The 19,912-nt window shown below is 42.5% G+C and overlaps 3 protein-coding genes across 9 annotated transcripts in view; 1 reads left to right on the top strand and 2 right to left on the bottom strand.

The window, feature by feature from the left end:
* The first annotated feature begins 1,926 nt into the window (after positions 1-1,926).
* Positions 1,927-7,471, top strand: LOC131882221 (syndetin-like). 2 transcript variants are annotated; one of them, XM_059229305.1, is made up of 13 exons: positions 1,927-2,263; positions 2,661-2,779; positions 2,868-3,182; positions 3,281-3,702; positions 4,678-4,941; positions 5,023-5,556; positions 5,729-5,930; positions 6,013-6,155; positions 6,251-6,464; positions 6,547-6,705; positions 6,774-6,895; positions 6,982-7,174; positions 7,273-7,471. In XM_059229305.1, the coding sequence occupies exons 1-13, from the start codon at positions 2,050-2,052 to the stop codon at positions 7,396-7,398; spliced, it is 3,027 nt and encodes a 1,008-aa protein (XP_059085288.1). In that variant the 5' UTR covers positions 1,927-2,049; the 3' UTR covers positions 7,399-7,471. The 2 variants fall into 2 exon arrangements, with proteins under 2 accessions (XP_059085288.1, XP_059085290.1); XM_059229307.1 differs by lacking the exon at positions 1,927-2,263 and adding an exon at positions 2,307-2,325.
* Positions 7,414-12,761, bottom strand: LOC131882224 (outer dynein arm-docking complex subunit 4-like). The gene is made up of 4 exons (XM_059229314.1): positions 12,583-12,761; positions 11,172-11,346; positions 8,469-8,650; positions 7,414-8,359 (listed from the first exon to the last, which is right to left on the bottom strand). The coding sequence occupies exons 1-4, from the start codon at positions 12,730-12,732 to the stop codon at positions 7,511-7,513; spliced, it is 1,356 nt and encodes a 451-aa protein (XP_059085297.1). The 5' UTR covers positions 12,733-12,761; the 3' UTR covers positions 7,414-7,510.
* A 59-nt stretch (positions 12,762-12,820) lies between these two features.
* The window catches only part of LOC131882222 (calcitonin gene-related peptide type 1 receptor-like), a 26,094-nt gene continuing 19,002 nt past the window's right edge, over positions 12,821-19,912 (bottom strand). For 3 of the 6 annotated variants that reach the window (XM_059229308.1, XM_059229309.1, XM_059229310.1), the window contains 10 exons: positions 19,348-19,513; positions 19,140-19,286; positions 18,216-18,399; positions 17,218-17,362; positions 16,864-17,020; positions 16,568-16,793; positions 16,323-16,430; positions 15,236-15,419; positions 13,745-13,917; positions 12,821-13,424 (listed from right to left, as the gene is read on the bottom strand). In XM_059229308.1, coding sequence (XP_059085291.1) covers positions 13,262-13,424; positions 13,745-13,917; positions 15,236-15,419; positions 16,323-16,430; positions 16,568-16,793; positions 16,864-17,020; positions 17,218-17,362; positions 18,216-18,399; positions 19,140-19,286; positions 19,348-19,513 — 1,653 coding nt within the window. In that variant the 3' untranslated portion in view covers positions 12,821-13,261. Of the gene's footprint in view, positions 13,425-13,500; positions 13,666-13,744; positions 13,918-14,347; positions 14,718-15,235; positions 15,420-16,322; positions 16,431-16,567; positions 16,794-16,863; positions 17,021-17,217; positions 17,363-18,215; positions 18,400-19,139; positions 19,287-19,347; positions 19,514-19,912 lie in introns of those variants that run through there. The other 3 variants (XR_009373466.1, XR_009373465.1, XM_059229312.1) reach the window with 3 other exon arrangements.

The following is a 19,912-nucleotide window of genomic DNA, read 5'->3' as shown; positions in this document are numbered from 1 at the left end:
GTCAAAATGACGACAATTCCATTTAAACAAGCTGTATCGTATACAATAGTCATTTTGATGACTGAAAAAAAGTGTAGGTGTTGTGGCTACGCCTTGGATACTGCAAGTGATCTATGGATACTGCTATCTATTCACTCAACCATCAAACAGTATAAATAGCAATATTTGAGGAACATTTTGCATCCCAGCCAATCCTATATCAATATGCTTTGTAGCAAAGGACACTTGAAAAACTTATCCAACCCATATGATCCTTCTAGTCTTTGACATATTTTAGATTCAAGATTGGCCATTATAAACACCGGCGGCCATTTTTGACCACCTTCCAGCAATTTCTGCCACTTTCTGCCACTCGATTCGATCAATCTCGATTTTTCCCATCACTGCCCACATAACGTGATTCAAAGAAATGCAAATTTTGGCAAGCTCCAACTCACGTTTAAGGCCTAGTTGAGAGAGGGAAGCGCAAAATAATATTCTTGATTTTGTAATGGTCAGCCACCCTGGGACCGTATGTAAAGTAGTATGACGTCACAGGCAAGGTAGCGATGAAAACACCTGAATCAAAAGCACTCAACTATTTTTTCACCGTTTTTCCTCAGAGGTTGCGTGAATGTAGTTCAGTTTGTTCATCTTGGTCAAAACAAAGTTAGTGGACATTCCTCTCAAAGCCAATAAATACAGCATACATATACAATCAAGAATTAGCCTAGCTGCGGCATCGTATTGGTAGAGCATCTGCTTTACGATTTGCGAATCCTGGTTGGATGCCTGGCAAACCAAATCCGAGATTCCTTGCAGTATTTAAATCACCTTATGAGTTGCTTGTTGCTTTAACAACCTAAATAGGCGAACCTGGGGTCATTCCTGAGGGTGAGTTAATAATGTTGGCTGTGACAGGGAAAGCTGAGTTGGCTTTGATAATGGAGAGGACATCCATCATCACATGGCAGGCCAAACGACAGTGGTGCTATCTGGCTCTGAAACAAACAAACAAAATAATCTGAATATTAGTACCTTAAAAAAAAAAAAAAAAAAAATTAAAAAAAAAATTAGATTACAAAAAAATTTTTAAAAATTAAAGATCTGAACTGTATGAGATGCAATGAAAGAACCTTTTGGCATGTGCATGAGTCTTGCGGGTTGAAGTTCGCATGCCAGTACTTTAGTCTAGACATTGTGCCTTAATTGTTCATGAAGTGGTAATTATGAAAGTACTCCAAAAGAAACGGTAAAAGTGGAGTTGTGCGAAAAAGGTTGGTATTATTGCAATGAATTGGCATAATACATTAAGATTTGCTTATTTGAAATGCGCAGCCAATTTCATGTGTTTACAGATTTGCAAAATAAGAAGTAAAAAAAACGCAGTTTTTTTGCTCCATTGAAGACCAAGTCATCAAATGTTCAGATATATTGCTAAATTGATGATACTTTCACGACTTAAATCATTTTTTTTTTTTTTTGGTTGGCTTTCAGAGTGCTTTTGTAGAGCTGATCTTTTTTTGCCACTTAATTTTCACATTTCATCAAACTAGCCAATCTTGTCTCCATATTTTTTTTTAATCGGCGCTATAAAGCTGGCTAAACATCAGGCCTGAAGCAAAGCAAGCATTATGATTAAGTGCAAGAAGGAGAAATCTCACATCAAACTGAAAAGGAAGCATGTGATTCAGGCGCAAGAAACTGCATGGACCTTGAAAGTTTTAGATACACATGTTTAAACTAAGATTAGCATCAAATATCATTTTATTACATTTCCCGTCTAGGATTCACCTTCACCAAGTGGCCTGCCTCGGTTGGAGATTTTCCCAAATCTTGAACATCGGGCATGGCCCTAAAAAATGTGAGTTAATCGGGCAGGGACGAAAACCCCTGGAATGGCAGAACGAAACCTGTCTACAAAAAGGCGAAAAAAAATGAAACCAACCTCCCGGATCATCAGCCTCGAGCTCAGCCTCAATCAACAACATATGTGGTTGGTCTGGTGACTGAGGGCCTTCTTCATTGGTGGGCTGAGAAACGGAACGGGTGGTGAATGGAGAGCATAGCATGGCTCAAGCATCGGATTTCTCGGCTCAGAAGCTCAAGAGTCGCTTCAAAACGCTGTTACCGTTGAAGAAAGAGATTCCGGCCAATGCGGTGGCCGGAGCCCAGGTCACCTTCACGGAAGACGAGATCCACAGCTTGGTGGCCATTCAGACCAAGCCCACCCTTGAAGCTGATCCGCCTCGAAGACGGCACCATGGCCCTGGACTGCCACTCAGTAGGAATTGTCCCCAGCCTCATTAATGGCTTGAAACAGATCCCAATCGTAGACATGAATGAGTCAGTGTCTAGTAGTATTGAGTTGGCCTTCGCTATTGAGAAAGTCCACACTGAAACTTTGATGACTTTGGGTGTGGCGATGGGCCGGGTGGGGGGGGGCTCCTGAGCTTGCTAATAAGTCATAACAGGTTACTCAGGCCAAGAACCACGTAGCTAGGAATACCTGACAATTCAATAGTTGAGGAGGGGGAATTGTCCGACACTTCATGCAAAACGGGTCTGACAGTACAAAATATAATTTGAGCAGAATGATCCCAGAGTTTAGGAAGTTCGTGTTTTAAGATCAAATAATTCAACTGTCTGCCGGAATGCATTATACGTTTTCTTCTGTTTAGCCTCGAATGTAGAAGCCGGCAACATCTCCATTGATGAGAAAGTCGACGATGAAGTCCTGGAGGAGATTCCGCCCGAGTTCTTTGAGGCCAATTTTGATGCCACCAGTTTCGAGCTCAAGGTGAGAGATCTTTCTTAGAAAAAACAATCACCAGGCCTTGAACCCCACACGAGCTAACGTGCTACTCCATCATCCTCATCATATATAGAGACTGTCCCAATCCTTGGACCTGCAACAAATCCAGAGCGATCGCCAAAAGATCCACCGACAATTGAGCGTGGTGACTCAGCGGGTGTTTGCCGGGATCCTGGAGAAACAATCCAAATGTCAGGCCGAGATGACCAACATAGACAAGATCCACGGCCAACTCGCCGAGAGCCTCAAAGTGTGTGTGCAAGGCCGACACGGGCTGTCCCAAGCACGCGCTGAATTCACGGGTTCTTCCCTAGGCGTATTGGCCGCATACCGACGACGTCAACAGACCCAGCAACTCCTCAACGACCTAAACATCATCCGTACCCTTGTAAGAAGATCAACCCGGGACTTACTTGTATTTCTGACGCTAACATTTAGAAGAATATATGATGCATCTTTCTTTTTGTTTTCTTGCTCATTTTGTAGCAAAAAACTGACGTTCGGCTGCAGGAGTTGCTCAAGGAGGACAACTTCCCCGGCGCCATTCAGTTGCTGCTGGAATGCCAACAAGTGGTGAGCACCTACAGCCATTTCCAGGCCGTCAAGCAATTGGCGGTCAAACTTCAAGACACGCTGGACTTGACTGAGGAGCACCTGGATGTGGCCTTATCCAAGGTGTGCGTGGGCTTCAACCCGCTCATGTATGAGCGCATCCATCAGGCCTACTGTCTACTGGGCAAGACTCAGATCTCCATGGATCAGCTTCACATGCACTTGACGTCCACCATTCACAACATGGCGTGGAACGTGGTCTACGGACATGCCATGTTGTCTCAGGAAGCCAACATGAGTCTTGATCTGTCCAAGCGACCCTACGCTGACCTTTGTGATAGCATCGCCACTTCCAGGTAGGATAGTTGATGAATTAGAGAGGAGAAAAAAAATTGAGCTACATTTCATATAGAGGTATATCCGTCTTATAATACGCTATTTGGCCAGTTTGGAGCAGTTTTCAATATTCAGGAGGACATGTTTTTTTAATTCGAATTTATGCCAAATGAAGGATTTTTGTTTCAGCTAAGTCTGAAATTCGACCTTTCCCTGCCAAAAAGTGTCATATTGGATATTGCAGCTTGGTGTATCTGTTTGAGATTTGTAAGCACTTTGATACTGGTAGGAGTATGTACACCTCTTGGCATGGGAAATTCAGCCCTGCCTAAAAAGATCGATTTGTTTTTGGCTGAGGATTTCATTGATCATATCCTGGACAAAATTGATTGGGCAAGATGCATGCAAAGCAAGTATAAAAGCAAAGAGAAGTACCAATCACTTCCTTGTCCAAAATCTAACCTTCTTCATGTCCAGACCTGTACCAATCAAGATAAATGGCCCAATGATCGAATAGATGGTACTCCAGGAGATAACTGTCCGATAATGCAGTCATTAAATAATAACCAACAAAAAAATGTCGTTTCTTCTGTAGTGATACAAACGCGGAACAGAAAGCCAATTTAATCAAGACCCTCTTACATTGCAATTCGTGCTTTACTTTGGTTGGACATCATTCCAAAAACGAAGAGTAAAATGTCCTGTAAACGGATTTCTAAACAAATTAGAGAGTCTTATTGTTAATAGGATCATCCATTTAGTACGGACTGGTGGACAAAGGTTTCAGTTTTTTTCCTTGTTGTTGGTAAGTTCTTATGACAAATTTTGAAAGCTTCTTAATGAGTTGACTTCAAGTTATTCTGAAATATTTTGCCATTTTGGAAGAAATTATGATTTCAATTTTGCAGCCCTAAAAGGGAGTGTCCAATGCTTGCTCATGTCATCTGTACTGTGTTAGGCTGTGGTGCCTGAATAAGGAAGGTTCCTCTTTGCAGCGTGATCCCGTGTCTCGTGGACCTGTGTCGAGCCTTGTGGTCCATTATGAACTCGTACAAGCAATTGGTGGATTGGCACGAGACCAATCCCACTCCGAGCAACGCTTCGGAAATGGAGCAACACTATGTGGAGAAGAAGTTGTCCACGGGAAAGATGAGGATCTGGCAAGATGTCCAGACCAAGACCAAAATCTTTGTGTTGGCCAATGACCTGTCCAGTCTTGGTATGGACCATTTCCTTGAGTTCATGGATGTTATCCACAGGTAAGGGCAAACAAAATCATCCTTTTCTGCTTCCAACAAGCCAACTTGCAAGTAGTCAAGAACTCGATGAAATCCGTCCAGGTTGATCCAAGTTGGCCATGATTTCTGTGGAAGCAACTCGGACACTCTCCAAGAGTCCTTAAAGACTCAGTGTTGGAACTATTTCCACAATTACCATCTCTCGCGACTTGAGGAGATGACCATGCATTTCGAAAATGAGGGCTGGGCCCAATGCCCGGTCAAGCCTTCCTTCAAGGTCCAACAATTGGTTGAGTATCGACACTTGAAAATCCTCGAATTCACCGGACTTCCCACCAATCTTACCTCGATCAAACCCATGACCTCCACTCCTGCGGCCACGCCCAGAAAGGCCTTTCGGAACAAGGTGCAGGATCTCAACCTAGACCTGTCGCTCTCCTCACCGTTTGACTTCGATTTTGGTGGCTCCCATGACCCTGAAGAGACCTTCTTTCTGGAGGCCAACGGGATTGGAGGTGATGAATTGGAGGTCTACTCGGAGGAAGATGATTCCGATGCCGAAATCGACGAGGCCCTGAAGCGGGATTTTGTCGATGAAGGCACTGGGGAAATGGGAAATCACGACCATTCTAAAAGGTACTACACTATCAATTCGTTTGAATTCTCAATTCAGGGTGACGAGCTTCTCATTCTTGTTTTTTTGGTGTTTTTTTATGTCTAATTTGCTTTGATTATTCTGTAAAAATTTCATTCAATGTAAATATCAAAGTTCAATTACCAAACTAATCCGATTAGAATTCCAAACCAGGACAAGCAATCGAACTTCACAACGAAAAGGCCACGATCCGCCCATCCTCACCAACACGTCCTTAATGATTTTGAGGCTCTGTGGTAAATACATCCACCTCATGAAGGCCTTAGAACCCATCGCTTCCAACGTGTTCATCTCCATGATGCAGTTATTGGAGTACTACCTCTTCGTGGTATTTAACTTCTTCACCAAAGACCTGGTAAGATATATCTTCTATCCCTGGTCGACTATTCAGAAACAACCATGGAAAACCAACTTCATTGGAATATTATCCCATTTAGTCCAGTGATCTGATGGCAAAATTGACACACGAGGGTCTGAACGCGATTCTGGAGAGAATCGATACCGACATGGTACGTCGCGTAGTGGACAAACCGCCTCAGACCCCCATCATGTCGCCTAGTCCTTCCAATCAGTCTCTGTCGTAAGTGCAAGAGGGCAGAACTGGCAACAATTGGCAATATCATAGATGCAATCGCCTGCTAAATTGTACATTTTTTTTTGGCTCTCGCCCTCCAGGGAATCTCAAGTGGTAACTGGTATCGTAGATTTGCCTGAACTTTCGCCGACGGTGCAAATGGACCAACCCGAATCTCTGTTTGGCCTCCAAGAAAAATTGGTGGCCGTCGAGTCTGCCGTGTACCTTGCCAAGCAAATCCAGAGCCTCAAAGGAGACATTCTCCAATGTGTGACTAATGACCAAAGATCTTTGGTCGATACCTACGAATCTCAGGTTGGTGATCCCCCATGTTCCAAAAGTTCGATGAGTCCTCGATGAGATTGAGCACTCCCACACTTCATTTTGCTTGTTGTAGACTTTAATGAACGTGGTTGGGCTTCGACTTCCGGTGTACATGACCTCCGTGCAAATGGCCATCAATACCGACGTGATTCTTCAGCTTATGGCCAAGGTCGCTTGGGACATCAAGGATGTCAAAAGCCAGCACAGTCAGTATGTCGAAGTTCTTCTACGAGTAAGTGCAGAGAAAAAGAAGAGGTCTCCAAGCTGCTTTGAGGTCCCAGTAATCACAATTTCTTCAAGGATTGCCAAATGTTCAGCTTACGCCTCCAGGAGATTCGGAAAAATGTCCATGTGTCTGGAGATGTCCGGAAAGCCCTGTGGGAACTTTGCACTTTGTGCGCATCCAAAATCTTTGTGGAAGGGTGAGGGCTTTAAAACCCTTTTGAAATGCCTATTGAAGTTGTTTGAGAGTCACTCACTGACTCACTCAATCATGGTTTTGATCCAGATTTTCTAGCGCTAAGAAGTGTTCCAATGAGGGTCGAGCCCTCATGCAATTAGACTACCGACAGTTCCTCCTCAAATTGGAAAACCTGTCCGATCTGAAGCCCTTACCCTATCAGGATTACGTGTCCAACTACGTCAAAGCCTATTACATCCCTGAGAGCGACCTCGAGGCGTGGGTCAAGCAACACAATAACGTGAGCCAATTAAAAAAGATTGATCCAGTGAATGGAACAAAAGATTAGAAGGCGGGGACATATAATGGTGTTCTTTTTTTTTTGTTTTCCGATGACAGGAATACACCCCTAAACAAATGGTGGCATTGGTCAATTGTGTGGCCTACAGCAACAATCGGACAAAGCAAAAGTTGAACAATATGATTAGTGATCTCGGGACCCGGATCCGAAGGGACAAACATTAAAAAAAAACTGTGATGCCAAGAGCGATGTCATTCAATGTACTTTTCCACATGAAATAGATCTAAGCAAGAGTGACAGGCATTCTATGTCAGTCCCAAAAACAAAGAGTTCATTTCAAATCGAACTCGAGCTCATCTTCTTCGATTTGTTCCTCACTTCCCGGGGGTTGAAATTCTCCCAAAACTGACGGCGTTGCTCCAAATATTGAAGGGTCTGTTTGACGTGGCCCTCAAGGCCGCTCATGTCCTTGTGATTCGACAGCTGCTCTAAGAAGCGAAGGTCTCTTATCAAATCCCCAAGGGCAGGATGACGGGTCATCACGAGGGTCTCTCTCAAATGCTCCAGATCTGGCATGGGCGGTTCTGGAGACTTCTTCAGGGTTGCTGAATTGAGTCGACCGTTGGCGTTTCTAACGGACTTACGTCGAAGGTGTCCAGCTATTTGGATCTGTTGAGTGCATTTTGTCAACGGATTCCGAAGCATCTGGACCTTTGCCCGAAGCCTCGTGTTATTCAGAACCTTCTCTACCCCGTCAAAGTGGAAGCAATTCGGGTACAAAGTGTTGTGAATGGCGTTAATGTTCTTGGAAATGAGCCCGTTCAATTTGGACGCCAAGTCTGGACGGAACGTTTGGGCTTGGTACAGACTGATTAGCGATTGCTCAAATTGGAAAAGGTCATACAGGGCTTGTCCCTTGGCTTGTAATGCCTCCATTCCGAGTTTGAGAAATCGCACGGAACAAAGGGGGAGATGGTGGTTCAATGGGTCAACTTGGCCCATGGTGCGGCGGTATTGTATAGCCAGGTTCGCGTCCTTCAAGGCGTTGTCTGGCATTCCGAGAAGCTGGTAGCACCGACTTCGGCCTATGAAGGTCTCAGGCCAATACTCTTCAGTGGCGGCAGATTGGTGGTAGCTTCTCAAGGCTGCTGCAACGAATCCACGTTTCAGATTTCGCGCCCCTTCCTGAAGTTAGATCTGATTTGGTCAAGCAGGGCCTTGCAGCCAAAAGTAGTGTCTCCACACACATGGGAATTTAGAAGCAGGTGGTGTGGCAAAATTTTGATTCGCTTACCTTACAATAGCTCGAGGCGTCCATGCTGCCTTCCATGGTTTGAATGGGACCCTTAGGATCCTTCTGTTTCTTCTGCTTGATGTGATGAGCTAGATCCTTGTCATCCTCTTTGGGGTGACTTGTAAGGGACCGATTGGCGTCCACATACTTCTGCTCCGGACAAATCATATCTTTTTCTGGAACTGAATGCCGTTTACGCCGTTTACATACAAATGAGAAAGTCCTTCCCAGTCTAGAATCTTCAACAGGGCAAGCAAACCTTCCGCCATGTGGAGCTTAAGCTGTTATTTTCATCATTAGGGCTGCTCAAAATATGCTGATGGATTTTGTTGCACTTTTACTTGCATGTATTTGTATTGTTTTGTTCTAATCTTGATGGTTGCATTTTCCACGGTTTTTCGCTCGAAAAATTCATCTTTTTAGCTCTTGAAGGCCAATGGTGGCAAAAAGATCAATAACCAACATGCGTGTTCAATTATCTTTATATACAAGTGAATTGACTCCCTATTCACTACTAAAACGTAAAAACATTAAGTGCAATAGTTGTTTCCAAAATGGTGTCATCAATTTCAAAAGCTCCCGACATTTACCATCCAAAGAACGTGGGCAGTAGTAATGAAATTACAAGATATGAAATTCCAGCAATTCGTTCCTTTTTTGAAAAAGGAATTGTAAATATATATATATTTCAGAGCGAAAATTTCCTTTGGCTTGAGTATGTTGCACCCGATTTCTCAACTCTCCTCATATCCATCCATGACTTTATTCTCCATCATTAGTTGGGCTCAGGAAATGATGTCAGTTTTAGATGCGAAATATCTAAATTATATGTAATCTAGAAAAGGTAATACATTTGACACTAAGACTTGTATTTTGAAAGTTGCTAAATATTTGAAAAATACCGCAAATGTTCAATCAAATACTGTCAAACATTATCATTTTGACACTTTTTTGAAGACAATTTCAAATAACAGCGAAAAGAAAAAAACCGATTCAAAAAAATTTGATGCTTCAAAAAAGCGAAATTAAATTTGCAACGTAAGTCATTTTATAATACCTGACGTTGTCAGGTTTCGAAATCCTCACCCTAAATATATTCACTTTGATTATTTCAAATACAACTTTTGCCTCCCAAGTTTAAGAGCTTAAAAAGGTATGAGACATGTTCTCCCCATAAGATTGATAGTGCTGAAGTAGTTCAAATTTGGAAAAGAAATTATTTTTCTTGTAAGCATTCCCAAATGCATAGCCAAACGATAATGGCCAAGAGTGCAGTGCTTATTTACAAACATGCAAGCAACAAGTTGATTAATTTTACTTTAAAAAAATAACAAGTCTGTTAGTTAAAGGGTTGGATTTAAGCTGGATTTAAGACCCTCTGGATTGGATCTCACCTTGGTTTTGAATTCAAAGCTTGAGACCTCAGAGGTCTTCTTCCCATCAATAATGCCAAGCTAAGGATACTTGTAACAGGTTATTGGTCTCCCTGGCTAAGCCAATAAACATTATAAATGCTCTTTAGCATAATATGTTGGCAGGAAACTGATAATTTTAGAAACAAACATATAGGCATTGATTTAGCAAAGTATTGTCTTTTGAGGTAAAAACCCTGAAACATTGGTCATCAAAATTTTTAGTAAAAGTAATTGTAACTAGTAACGCCATGTACATTTATGGCGAGTGACGGTTGTGTAACGAATTACTCTTTTTGACTAGAGTAATTGTAATTGTAATCTGTTCCTTTTATTGAGGAGCGACTAATGCCCTGCAAAGAACTAGTTTCTTGAAAAATGATGCATATTGATGATATCAAGTTGGCGAAAAGACTGACAGGCATATTTCCTCTTTTACTCATGTCAGTGCTTTGGCTTCTTCTTTGCTTTTTTTGCCCTGGTACTTGGTTGCTCAATTCCCTTCCTTCTAGAATGTTAGAGGCATAACAGAAGCATTGATCCTGTAGCAGATTTCCGGTCAGACCAATGTACGTGTATAGAGAGAAACAGAAGTAGGTCAGACTGTATGTTGGACATGGACATGTTTTTGCCAACAATGCCGGATCAACCCAATATTTAAGGCCTAAGCAGATCATCCAACTCTGATTTGTTGATGGTATTAAATGCATATCAAGTCAGACAAGAATCATCATGCCTTCCATCTTGAACTGCAAAGGAGTATTATGTTTCCAAAAAAGATTGCTCTGTTTTGATCAATTTTTGATCAACAACGCAAGATTGCAATCACCTTTTTAAATCAAGTTGCTTCAGTTAATGGTCAAAATATAAGTAGACTGACATTTTCGTTCAAAGTACTGCAGTTGCCATTGTCATTAGCAAAATCATTAAGAGTTCCCTTTGACGAGAGCTGTGCTTGTTCCAACCAAAACTAACGGGTTATTTTAGCAACTTGGAGGGCTTCTTCCCCTTGCGTTCGGACTCCCAGCACATTTTAGGTGAGAAATAAGAACTATCTGAATGATTCAGTAGAAAAGAGTGTCTTTTGAAAAATATTCACAATTTTGGTAAGTCTATTTAGGAAGTAATCAAAGCAAATTGTGCATGTATTTCCTTGCATTTTATGCCTCCATTGTTGCATTCTAATATCCAATTTCAACATTTTCATTGACATTTTTAGAACAGTCCTCATCATCAACCAACAGACAATCGAAAAAATCGACACTACCACAAAATAATTCTACACACTCACCAATTTCTTCTTCGTTGAATTTGGACTTTTCTCTGCCGACTTCATTTTTTTGGCGGGCATCTTTGGCTTTCTGACGAAGCTTTATCTTCATTTGAATGACACTGAAACAGGAATTGCGCTTCACTCTCGAAAACCTTCTGCCCATTATTTTAGGGCTCATTTTAACGGCAGTGGTCTAGAAAAAAAACCATACCAAACACATTTTTTAGGGTCAATCTGTTTTTGTGGGGTCTAACTTATCCGAAACACGATAAATCGAATTGCCTCCCAATAACCTGCTGCAAGGTTCAGTTCGCCCAAAATTCTGTCAAAATATGGAAATAACACAACACCATGCCAATAAACCACTTCTATGTTATAAGAGGGCCATGGCGAATCTAAATATTTTGATGGAATTATTTGAAAACTCATTTTAATCTTTTCCATTTGCAAAGGTGTACATAGCCTTAGGTTGTTGATACCTGCCTTTGCTCTTTACTTCTTGTAAAAAAACTTTGAAATATTTTTGACCATTTAAATTATACGAACAGGATTTTTAGGCTGTCTAATGATTGTTACCTTTTTCCTTTGGAGCATAGAAACACTGAAATATTAAGTAAAAACATGCTCTTGAGTTGGTAAAATGTTGCTTCGAAAGGTCAATCATATATGGCGATTTAGGCTGAACTCTTACTACGACCTCCACATGTTGTGGAAAGTTGAAAATATGGAATGAATTGCTTTTGTCATTTCTTTCTGAAAAATTCTAATCTTGGTCTGGCATGTTTAAAGAGATATTTTGGCATCTTAGGAGTCCAGGGACTGGGCAGCACTTGTCAACTGAGAGGGTCCTCATCAAGCAAGTCCTCATCTGCTCCGTATCAAGAGGTAAAAAAAAAATATTGTTAATTTATTTTCTCCAGGATTATGCCATCTATGGGATTTTTGAGAAACACAGACAAATATAAAATGTGGCAGTTTTTTGGAAATAGGTTACTCGCTCCATTGGGTCGGCCGAAAACAGAAAAAAGGCTCCAACAGATCCTAATCTAACGTGCAAATTCGGGTTTAAGCCAAGAGGCGTTTAACATACGTAGATAAGTCAGGCTTACAGTCACAGTCTGACTAACGGGTATTCAACAGCCGGCTAGCAAATGTCAAACACAATTGAAAATTTGATAAACCTTCTGTGAATAATTTGAACTATTCGTTGGGTCCCATCAACAGGCTCAACAAACCATTCTGCGGTACAAGGGGTCAAATAATGACTTACGAGTCAGGGCAAAAAGAGTCATTGTATTCTGAGTGAGAGTCACTGCTTGTAAGCGTTTGGGCGTTGAAATTTTACGTAGCAAATTTTGAGGCAGTAAATCGCTAAATCTGCTCATTTATTGTCGATCAGTTCGTCTCAAGTTTAGTGCATTTAGCTCACCTTGTACTTCCTGGAGAGAATAGCGATATCATGGCCAATGGCCTTGGATTCTTGAATGATCTCCAAAGCTTCTTTTTTCTTGGAATCGATGCTTTCGTCCGATTTTTTATGTAGATCCTTTTTCCGCTCTCCATCCCCTGTTCCTAACATGGCGAAGCCCGACCTCAAACTGATTCACGACGCTTTTCCCTCCGGCCAATATCAAATGAGGCCAAAAACTTTCTTGTTTTTCCCAATATCTCGCGCAAAGCATACTTCCAGAGGTCGTTTATTGTGCACAAGTCGATCAAACACCCAAACTCACGCACATCTACATCGATTCAAGTAAATATATGTACGTATATAGCTAGCTAGTAGCTAGTGTCTTTCAAATTGGGGCATATGTGATGAAGAGATGGGGCTCAGGGGCTTCTATGAGAACACATTTCACAATTGACAGCTGACAACGAATTTTGGCCACGTGGGTGCTCAACATTTGACGAGTTTGGAAGCGATGTTGGTTGGAGTGGATATGGCGGAGCTTGGAAAGTAATACATAAACGTGGTTGATTTTTCTTCTTTTGAACCCACTATAGGTTTACCAGGGGGCAATCAATGGATAGTGAATAAATAATAATAATAATACTGAATGTAGGCTCTACGAGCCTTTTCTAGATAACCCACGGCCTATTATTATTCCTCACACGGAATCGGCGCTTTTGGTGGAATAAGTGCTCGTGCGTACTTCCAGCACGGTTTTGGAGTTCGGGATTTGGGCTTGCTTGTGGGGAACTTTATTTGAACTGGGCGAATGCGTATGCTGGGATGACGAGCTTTTGTCCTTTCCAGATTGGAGGGAGTCCCTAGAAGAAAAAGAAACAAAATTTGCCAATCAAAATACAATGTTGGCACCTGTATGTTCGCAGGGTTCACGAGTACCATTTAGTGTCCAAATTGGCGGGCGAATCCCCTCCACAATTTCTTACAGCTAAGTGCCCTATCATTGCACATGTTTTACAAAACTCGCGACCCCTTGAAATCACTCTGTATTCCAAGAATGGGGCTTTGATAAACATTACACCATCTCATGGGCGCTACCATTTGCTAGACGGGGAATAAGTCGCTTTAATGGTTTTGCATTATTTTATGTGCCAGGTCTTTTGCTGTGGCTTGAGTACTCTACCTGGATCCAAATTGACTGGCCGTGGTGGCGACAGTGGTGTATCCAACTTGGGTGAAACACGTGTCTGAACTCTTTCGATTCCGCTCTTTCATTTGAAAGTGAACTGACGTGTTGGACTCAGGGAAAAACCGGTCCCGAAACCGCTTCTTGGACTGGTTGAGCAAGTATCGAATCTAAAGAATAGACAGATCAATGGCACATGAGTACTCCATTGTTGGCTCCGGATTCGATCTAAAAACATTGAATTAATCGCGGTTCTCTCGGAAATTTGAAAATGCGAGTGAGAGGGCCAGTGCCAAAATCTAATGCATTCAAAGAGATGTAATGTATATATTCTTTCAAAATAATGACACCTGTCCGAATAGAAAATTCAGGTTAGATATATGAAAAACTTAAGTGAAGTTAGTGGGCGCCCTTCGCGTACTCTTTGACAGCTCACAACATTAACAACAATTAGGACACTTCTCTAGGCATACACAAACAAACCAAAGAAGGACGACTCATGCAAGAAATGAGACAAGTAAACTCTGTGAGGAGACAAGTTTACTCTCCCCATTCTAGGCATTCCAAGCCTTCGTTGGAGGACGAGAAAGGCTGACATACTTGATTACATGGGGACTGGCTAGAAATAGGGTTCTTGAACTGTTTGGACACAATCAACAGGGTATCATGGATCGGATAACAGGTGTTGGCTTGGGTAGACATCAAAATGGGTCGAATTGGGCTCATCCAAGTTGGTGGTTGTGGTGGTTGTGGTCGTACGTCTCTGATTGCCCACAGTAATTGAGGGTCGGTGGTAATCGTCTGACCGGGGCTCATCTTTGTTGTGCCCGTGATGATGATTCAGCTGTGATGCCACCGCATAACCCTCGCCAGCCATGCATCCCCCACGGGTTGGACGATGGCGATTGGGGGAAACGTCTTGATACCGGATCTTCAGAGTGGAGATGGAACGCGATAGGAGTGACGTGATCTACAGGGGATGAGGAAATCAAATAGAAAGAGAGGACGACAAGGAGGAAGAAGGAAAAGGAAAAGAAGAAGAGGATGAGTACGACGACAAGGAATTGGTAACAGCCACAAGCAATCACTTCAACCCTTGGGCACCACCATTCACGAATTTGGACAAAAGTGGAAGGCCGCCCTTGGCTGGTAAGTTTTGAAGTGTTTTGAATTTGAACGAAACGGTCACCCTGAATCCCCGATTTATTGATCCCTGTCAGCTGTTGAACGACTGGTGCAAGTTTTTTTGCGTTTGATGGGGTTTTTCAAGTGCATGTTGTAACTTTTAAATGGTTTGCAAGAGCATTATGCTGTGAGTATCAGTAGAGAGAGAGATCTAAACCAAAATTACTGTAGTATATGACTTATGTTCAACACACATTAACACAAGACAAAGGAGCAGAAGATGGAAGAGAAGAAGTGAACTTAAGGCGTGTCTCGAAAAGAGATCATCGATTGTGGAGATTCTCGACATGTAGCCAAGCTCACCTCTCCATTTCTATAACAGAAGGCTATTGAGACCATGAGGCCTTGGAGCCCATCCAAGCAGATGTTCAGATACTTGTAAAAAGTCTGCCAGTGACAGTTGGCGCCCTCTTGTGGTCGGTACAAGGTCAGCAGCCAGTGAAGGCCAAACAATGGTAACAAAACCACAGTGGCATGCACCGCTTTCCTGTAAAAGAGATATGAACAAACTTTCAGCTTCCAGCAAAGTACATCTGATGCAACGGCAAATATCCCTCAGAAACCACATGCATTTGTCATTGAAATAGCTATGAACAATCGCAAATGGACTTGGTTCCCCAATAGTGGTTGCGGATTTGGCACCTGTCTCTTTTTAATGGCGAGATGAAATGCTTGAAATGTTTTTAAGGTTAGTTAGTTAGTTAAAGCTTATTCAGTTTGAATGCACATGATCGCGTTTGTAAGGGTATGTTATTGTACGTTGGTGCACAGGTACTCCTTGTTATTATACGCAGGAGGGGCTGGTTTCGTGGCCAAAATTTGAGTGTTTCGTTTTCCTGGTGACCCGAAAGCATTAGGGCGCCGTGGAGCGTCAAGGTAATCGAAACGAGCGGTGCTGTTTTGTGGGTATGAAAACCTGCCATTGGTGGTTAACATAATATTATGTTGAGCAACCCTTGCTTTTTGGAGACTTCCTTAACATAGCTCAACGCTGAAAACATGTCTAACCACAGCATTTTGTATTCGTCCCATCTAGAGTTCTTATACACTTCAAATTCTAGTTTGCATACGCTCTACCGTTGGGTACGACTTCGAAAGACACACTTTACATCAATTGCTCGACAGGGGCAAACAAATAACTTCCCTATGCAATGCAATGAACTGAGCCTGTAATACTCGTGTGGTCGGCCTCACAAAAAGGTGTAAAGCAGTCGCCGATCGAGGATTTCGAATCTTCGACCCGCCTCAAAGGGGGTTTGTACGGGACAGAGTGCTCATCTGATTTCTACCAGAGGTTTCGACAGTTCTGCTCTGGCGTTGATGATTAACTTTTGCAAGCGTTAGTCAATCAATGAGTTGATTAATATATTGAGCCACCATTTAGAACTACCTGAAAGAGTGTCCAGTTATGGTTGAGAGTGTTTTAGAGTTAAGGCGGCCTTCACTTGCCGGGGCACTGGAATTTTCACTACCCCCACAATGCGACGTGATTTCAAGCCTGACCCAAAAGCAAAAGAAATAAAAAATAAGGACCCAGGTCAAACTTCTTTCCAAAACCAGATTAGCTGGGCCCTCTTCCGCCTTTGGGCATGCACCCCCGCATGGAAGTCTATCTATGCCTTTGGCAAGCTGTACCTGAAATGGGCGGGCTCATTCGCATGAGGAGCCTGGAGCTTGGTCACCAAGATCCTAAAGATGTTTATGAAGTACACCATGTTTGCCAAGATGCACAAGAGACCCGGGGTCATGTATATCCACTCCACCAACCCCCCATACGCCTCCACTGGTAGAACCCAGCATAGACTGTTATCCACAAAGATCCGGATAATTCCATAGATCAGACACGGTACCACGGGCAACCCTGAAATCAGTCAGTGACAGTGCGGTCATAATTGGGGGCGTTGAAATCGACCTTGAGTGTTGTCACTTACCCCAACCAATTAGAAGGATGACTTTCAAGCTTCGTTCCTCTTCGAACGTGTTGGCGAGAAGTCGGTGCAAGTAGTAGCCTTCACAGTACATCCACGTGTAATTGGTCAATCGAAAATATTTAGACAACATCACGAGTAGGCGGCAAGACCATGTATTCTGAAACATGAAGGTCAATGGTACGCTCAGGATTTGATCTCGCTCAAAATGATGCATAACCGATGTGGAATCGAAACAAAGCACTGATGTTTCGTTCCTTCTTGTTTGGGTATTTGTGCGTCTGAAACGTCTTCCCAAAATATATCTTTTCATTTGCCGGGTAATTGAACCATTAATTAGTTGTAGGTATTACAAACCTTCTTCAGCATGGTTTGTTGGCCTCCAATGTTTTGAATGAACGGCAGTAGGACGAGACACTTGAAAATGATCATCGTGAGACAATGGAAAAGGAGGGATCCAAAGAGGTTCTTGTGAATGGCTATCCGAGGCACACGGAGGACCCTGAATGAAAAGGACCAATTAGGATAAACTTCATTTTTAGTACAGTTCCTATTTTCAACTCGAGGCATCTTTCTTATCTGTTTCACCCATAACGAGTTCCACAAAAGTCAAGGCCGCGTCACTAATCACTAATAATAATTATAATGATAAATAATGATAAAAATAATCAGTAATCTCCACACTCGTGACTCTTGAGCAAACCAAGGGAGGGTAAATAGCTATTCATTAACCTTGATTTGTGGTTAGCAAATGATTGATAAAGAAAAACTCGGAGAAAGTGGGTTCCACTTGAGAACATAATCATAATCACGGAAATAGACATAATCTAACACTGAGTGTCACTAGCTCCCATATCGATAGCATCGACTTATGCAATATTCTACACAACTGTGGAGTATGATGAGCCCACAACTTTACATACGACTTGTGGCCCCAAGGATAAGAAACAGATCACCTTCCCCAAATCTAAATATAAGGTCAGTTCCACAAGTCCAGCCACATGATAAAGTGAAAGCGACCGCTGACCCTTGAGACCAATACCCTCCAGCTCCATTCTCATTAAGGGGGGTTAGCTGTATGGTCCAAGATGGTTTCGTCTAGTATTTTTTTTTCTCTGGGGAAACGAAATGGGCCATATTATTCTAAGCCGTTAATTAAGGCTGAGGATCAGCCACTCTCTCCGTGGCTCCTATTGTACAAATGTATTTTTCCAATATACGTATTACAAGCACTTCCAGTGCAACGGGCTCAGAAGTCCTTGGCATCACTTGAAAAGGTTCAATGAAGTGAGCTCATGAGGGCTTATTTGGAGAGAAGGCAATTCACTTTTGATGTGGTGGTGGATGGCTCTTACTTGTACGAGAAGAAGATGATAATGGCTGGCAAGAGAGCTATGACCGACAGCCCATACAAGCTGACAAGAACATAGTCTTGGGTGAGAAACTCTTGGTGAGGGCTACAGGTGGTGTAGTTCGTCCACTCTCCGTTGGCGCGCGTTAGCCACTGACCTGACGAGTTGCAGGTCTTCTCAACGTATTCTGGGGAAACAATAGGGAATTCTTTTTAGATTCTTAAGCTCTTCAAATTGATTGTATTCATATTTGTAAGTACATGTATAATTCAGTTGTGACATCCGCAACTGAGTGGGAGCTAAACGTCGTCTGCCAAGTGCAGTACATACGCGTAGTACCGCAGTAAGTACTTCAACTTTGCCGGTTAATAATGGAGCTCTTAAATCATTTCAGCTCCGTCAAATAAAGTTCCAAGAATGTACGATGGAATATGGAATTTCACTTTGAACACATTTTTAGCTATTAAACGTGAGACTAGTCAGTAAAGATGGGATGAAACAAAAAAGCAATCACGGTTACATCGCAAGGCTAATTAACTGGTGATGTCATATACCATCGAAAATATAAATTGGTAACCCTGGTCGCAACCGCCCGTTATCATTTATCGGTAAACGTTATCCTCCACCGATTAGTTGGCGGTACTACTTTTTTAAATCTTAACCTGACCTAATAAAACCTAAACTAACCTTACCTAACCTAACCCAACCTAACCTAAAACGATATTAAAAACCCTAAAAGTCTCTATCTAAACCTTATAACATTTTGCCACAAAGTTAGAAATGAGCTCCGCCAACTAATCGGTGGAGAATAACGTTTATCTCATTTATCTGATCCCAACACCCAGTTTTGAAAATTTATACGTCGTGGAGCCAGAGCCAGACTCCATGGATAGATTTGATCCCATCCGTGCGTTAAAAAATGCTTACTTCCACATGAGTCCTCCATGGTTCCTCCCCCATTTGTGTGGAAGAACACGTGCCTGGCGCATGACTGGGTCATCACTTCCCCTGGCACGCCCCCTTCCGGCCAGCATTGCCAACCATCCCAAGTTTGCGGACATCCTGAACTGGAATCTGGAATTCAAATCAGACATTTAGCCCTCTTCGTTTGTCATGGAAACGGTTTGAACTTTACTTTGGAACGTCATGACGCCGTCCTCAGGGTTCCACGGAATCTGGATTTGTTGGCAACACTCCTCGGCCGCCTCGCAACACCACGTCCACAATTGTTGGGCGTGCTCGTTGACGAACGAGCTTTGAAGGAGGGATATCGTGTCGTTTGAGTAAATGTCAGCCAACATCTGGGAATGCAGACACAAACTCTGATTACTTGAAGCTCTTTAGGGGGGATCACAGGTGACACCACCTGTTCGGCTTTTAATGTCATTTCGGAGAGAATACGGAAGTTGGTGTTTGGGAATTGAGTAGTCGATACATTGGCCGAAATGCCATTTGTAAATCCATCTTCAGACAAGGAAAATGTGGCCACGCTTTTAAGAAGCAGATACCGTCAATCGAATGGGCTGCGAAAATGTTCCGAAAAGAAGGGAATATGGTGCTATTGTGGGGTGGTTGATTGTTCCAATCGTGTTCGTCGGGTTGGATTGAACAAGGAGCCATTGCTTTGAAACTGAAAATAGTGCCCTAGTCTCCACAAATAAGTTGGAAACACTCAATCATTTTTCAAAGAGGGGGGGGGC

This window comes from Tigriopus californicus, chromosome 6 (genome assembly GCF_007210705.1).
Source record: "Tigriopus californicus strain San Diego chromosome 6, Tcal_SD_v2.1, whole genome shotgun sequence".
In the NCBI taxonomy this organism is placed as follows: Eukaryota; Metazoa; Arthropoda; class Copepoda; order Harpacticoida; family Harpacticidae; genus Tigriopus; species Tigriopus californicus.
The sequence above is the reverse complement of the archived record's forward strand: the minus strand, read 5'-3'. Positions and strand labels throughout refer to the sequence as shown.

Bases quoted from the DNA above. Each gene is read 5' to 3' on its own strand.
- LOC131882221 (XM_059229305.1), top strand. From the start codon at position 2,050: ATGGCTCAAGCATCGGATTTCTCGGCTCAGAAGCTCAAGAGTCGCTTC. The intron at 3,703-4,677 runs GTAGGATAGTTG...TCCTCTTTGCAG, and splicing joins GATAGCATCGCCACTTCCAG to CGTGATCCCGTGTCTCGTGG. The intron at 7,175-7,272 runs GTGAGCCAATTA...TTCCGATGACAG, and splicing joins GGGTCAAGCAACACAATAAC to GAATACACCCCTAAACAAAT.
- LOC131882224 (XM_059229314.1), bottom strand. From the start codon at position 12,732: ATGTTAGGAACAGGGGATGGAGAGCGGAAAAAGGATCTACATAAAAAA. The intron at 8,651-11,171 runs GTGAGTGTGTAG...AACGGCATTCAG, and splicing joins ATTCAACGAAGAAGAAATTG to TTCCAGAAAAAGATATGATT. The intron at 8,360-8,468 runs GTAAGCGAATCA...ATCTAACTTCAG, and splicing joins ACGCCTCGAGCTATTGTAAG to GAAGGGGCGCGAAATCTGAA.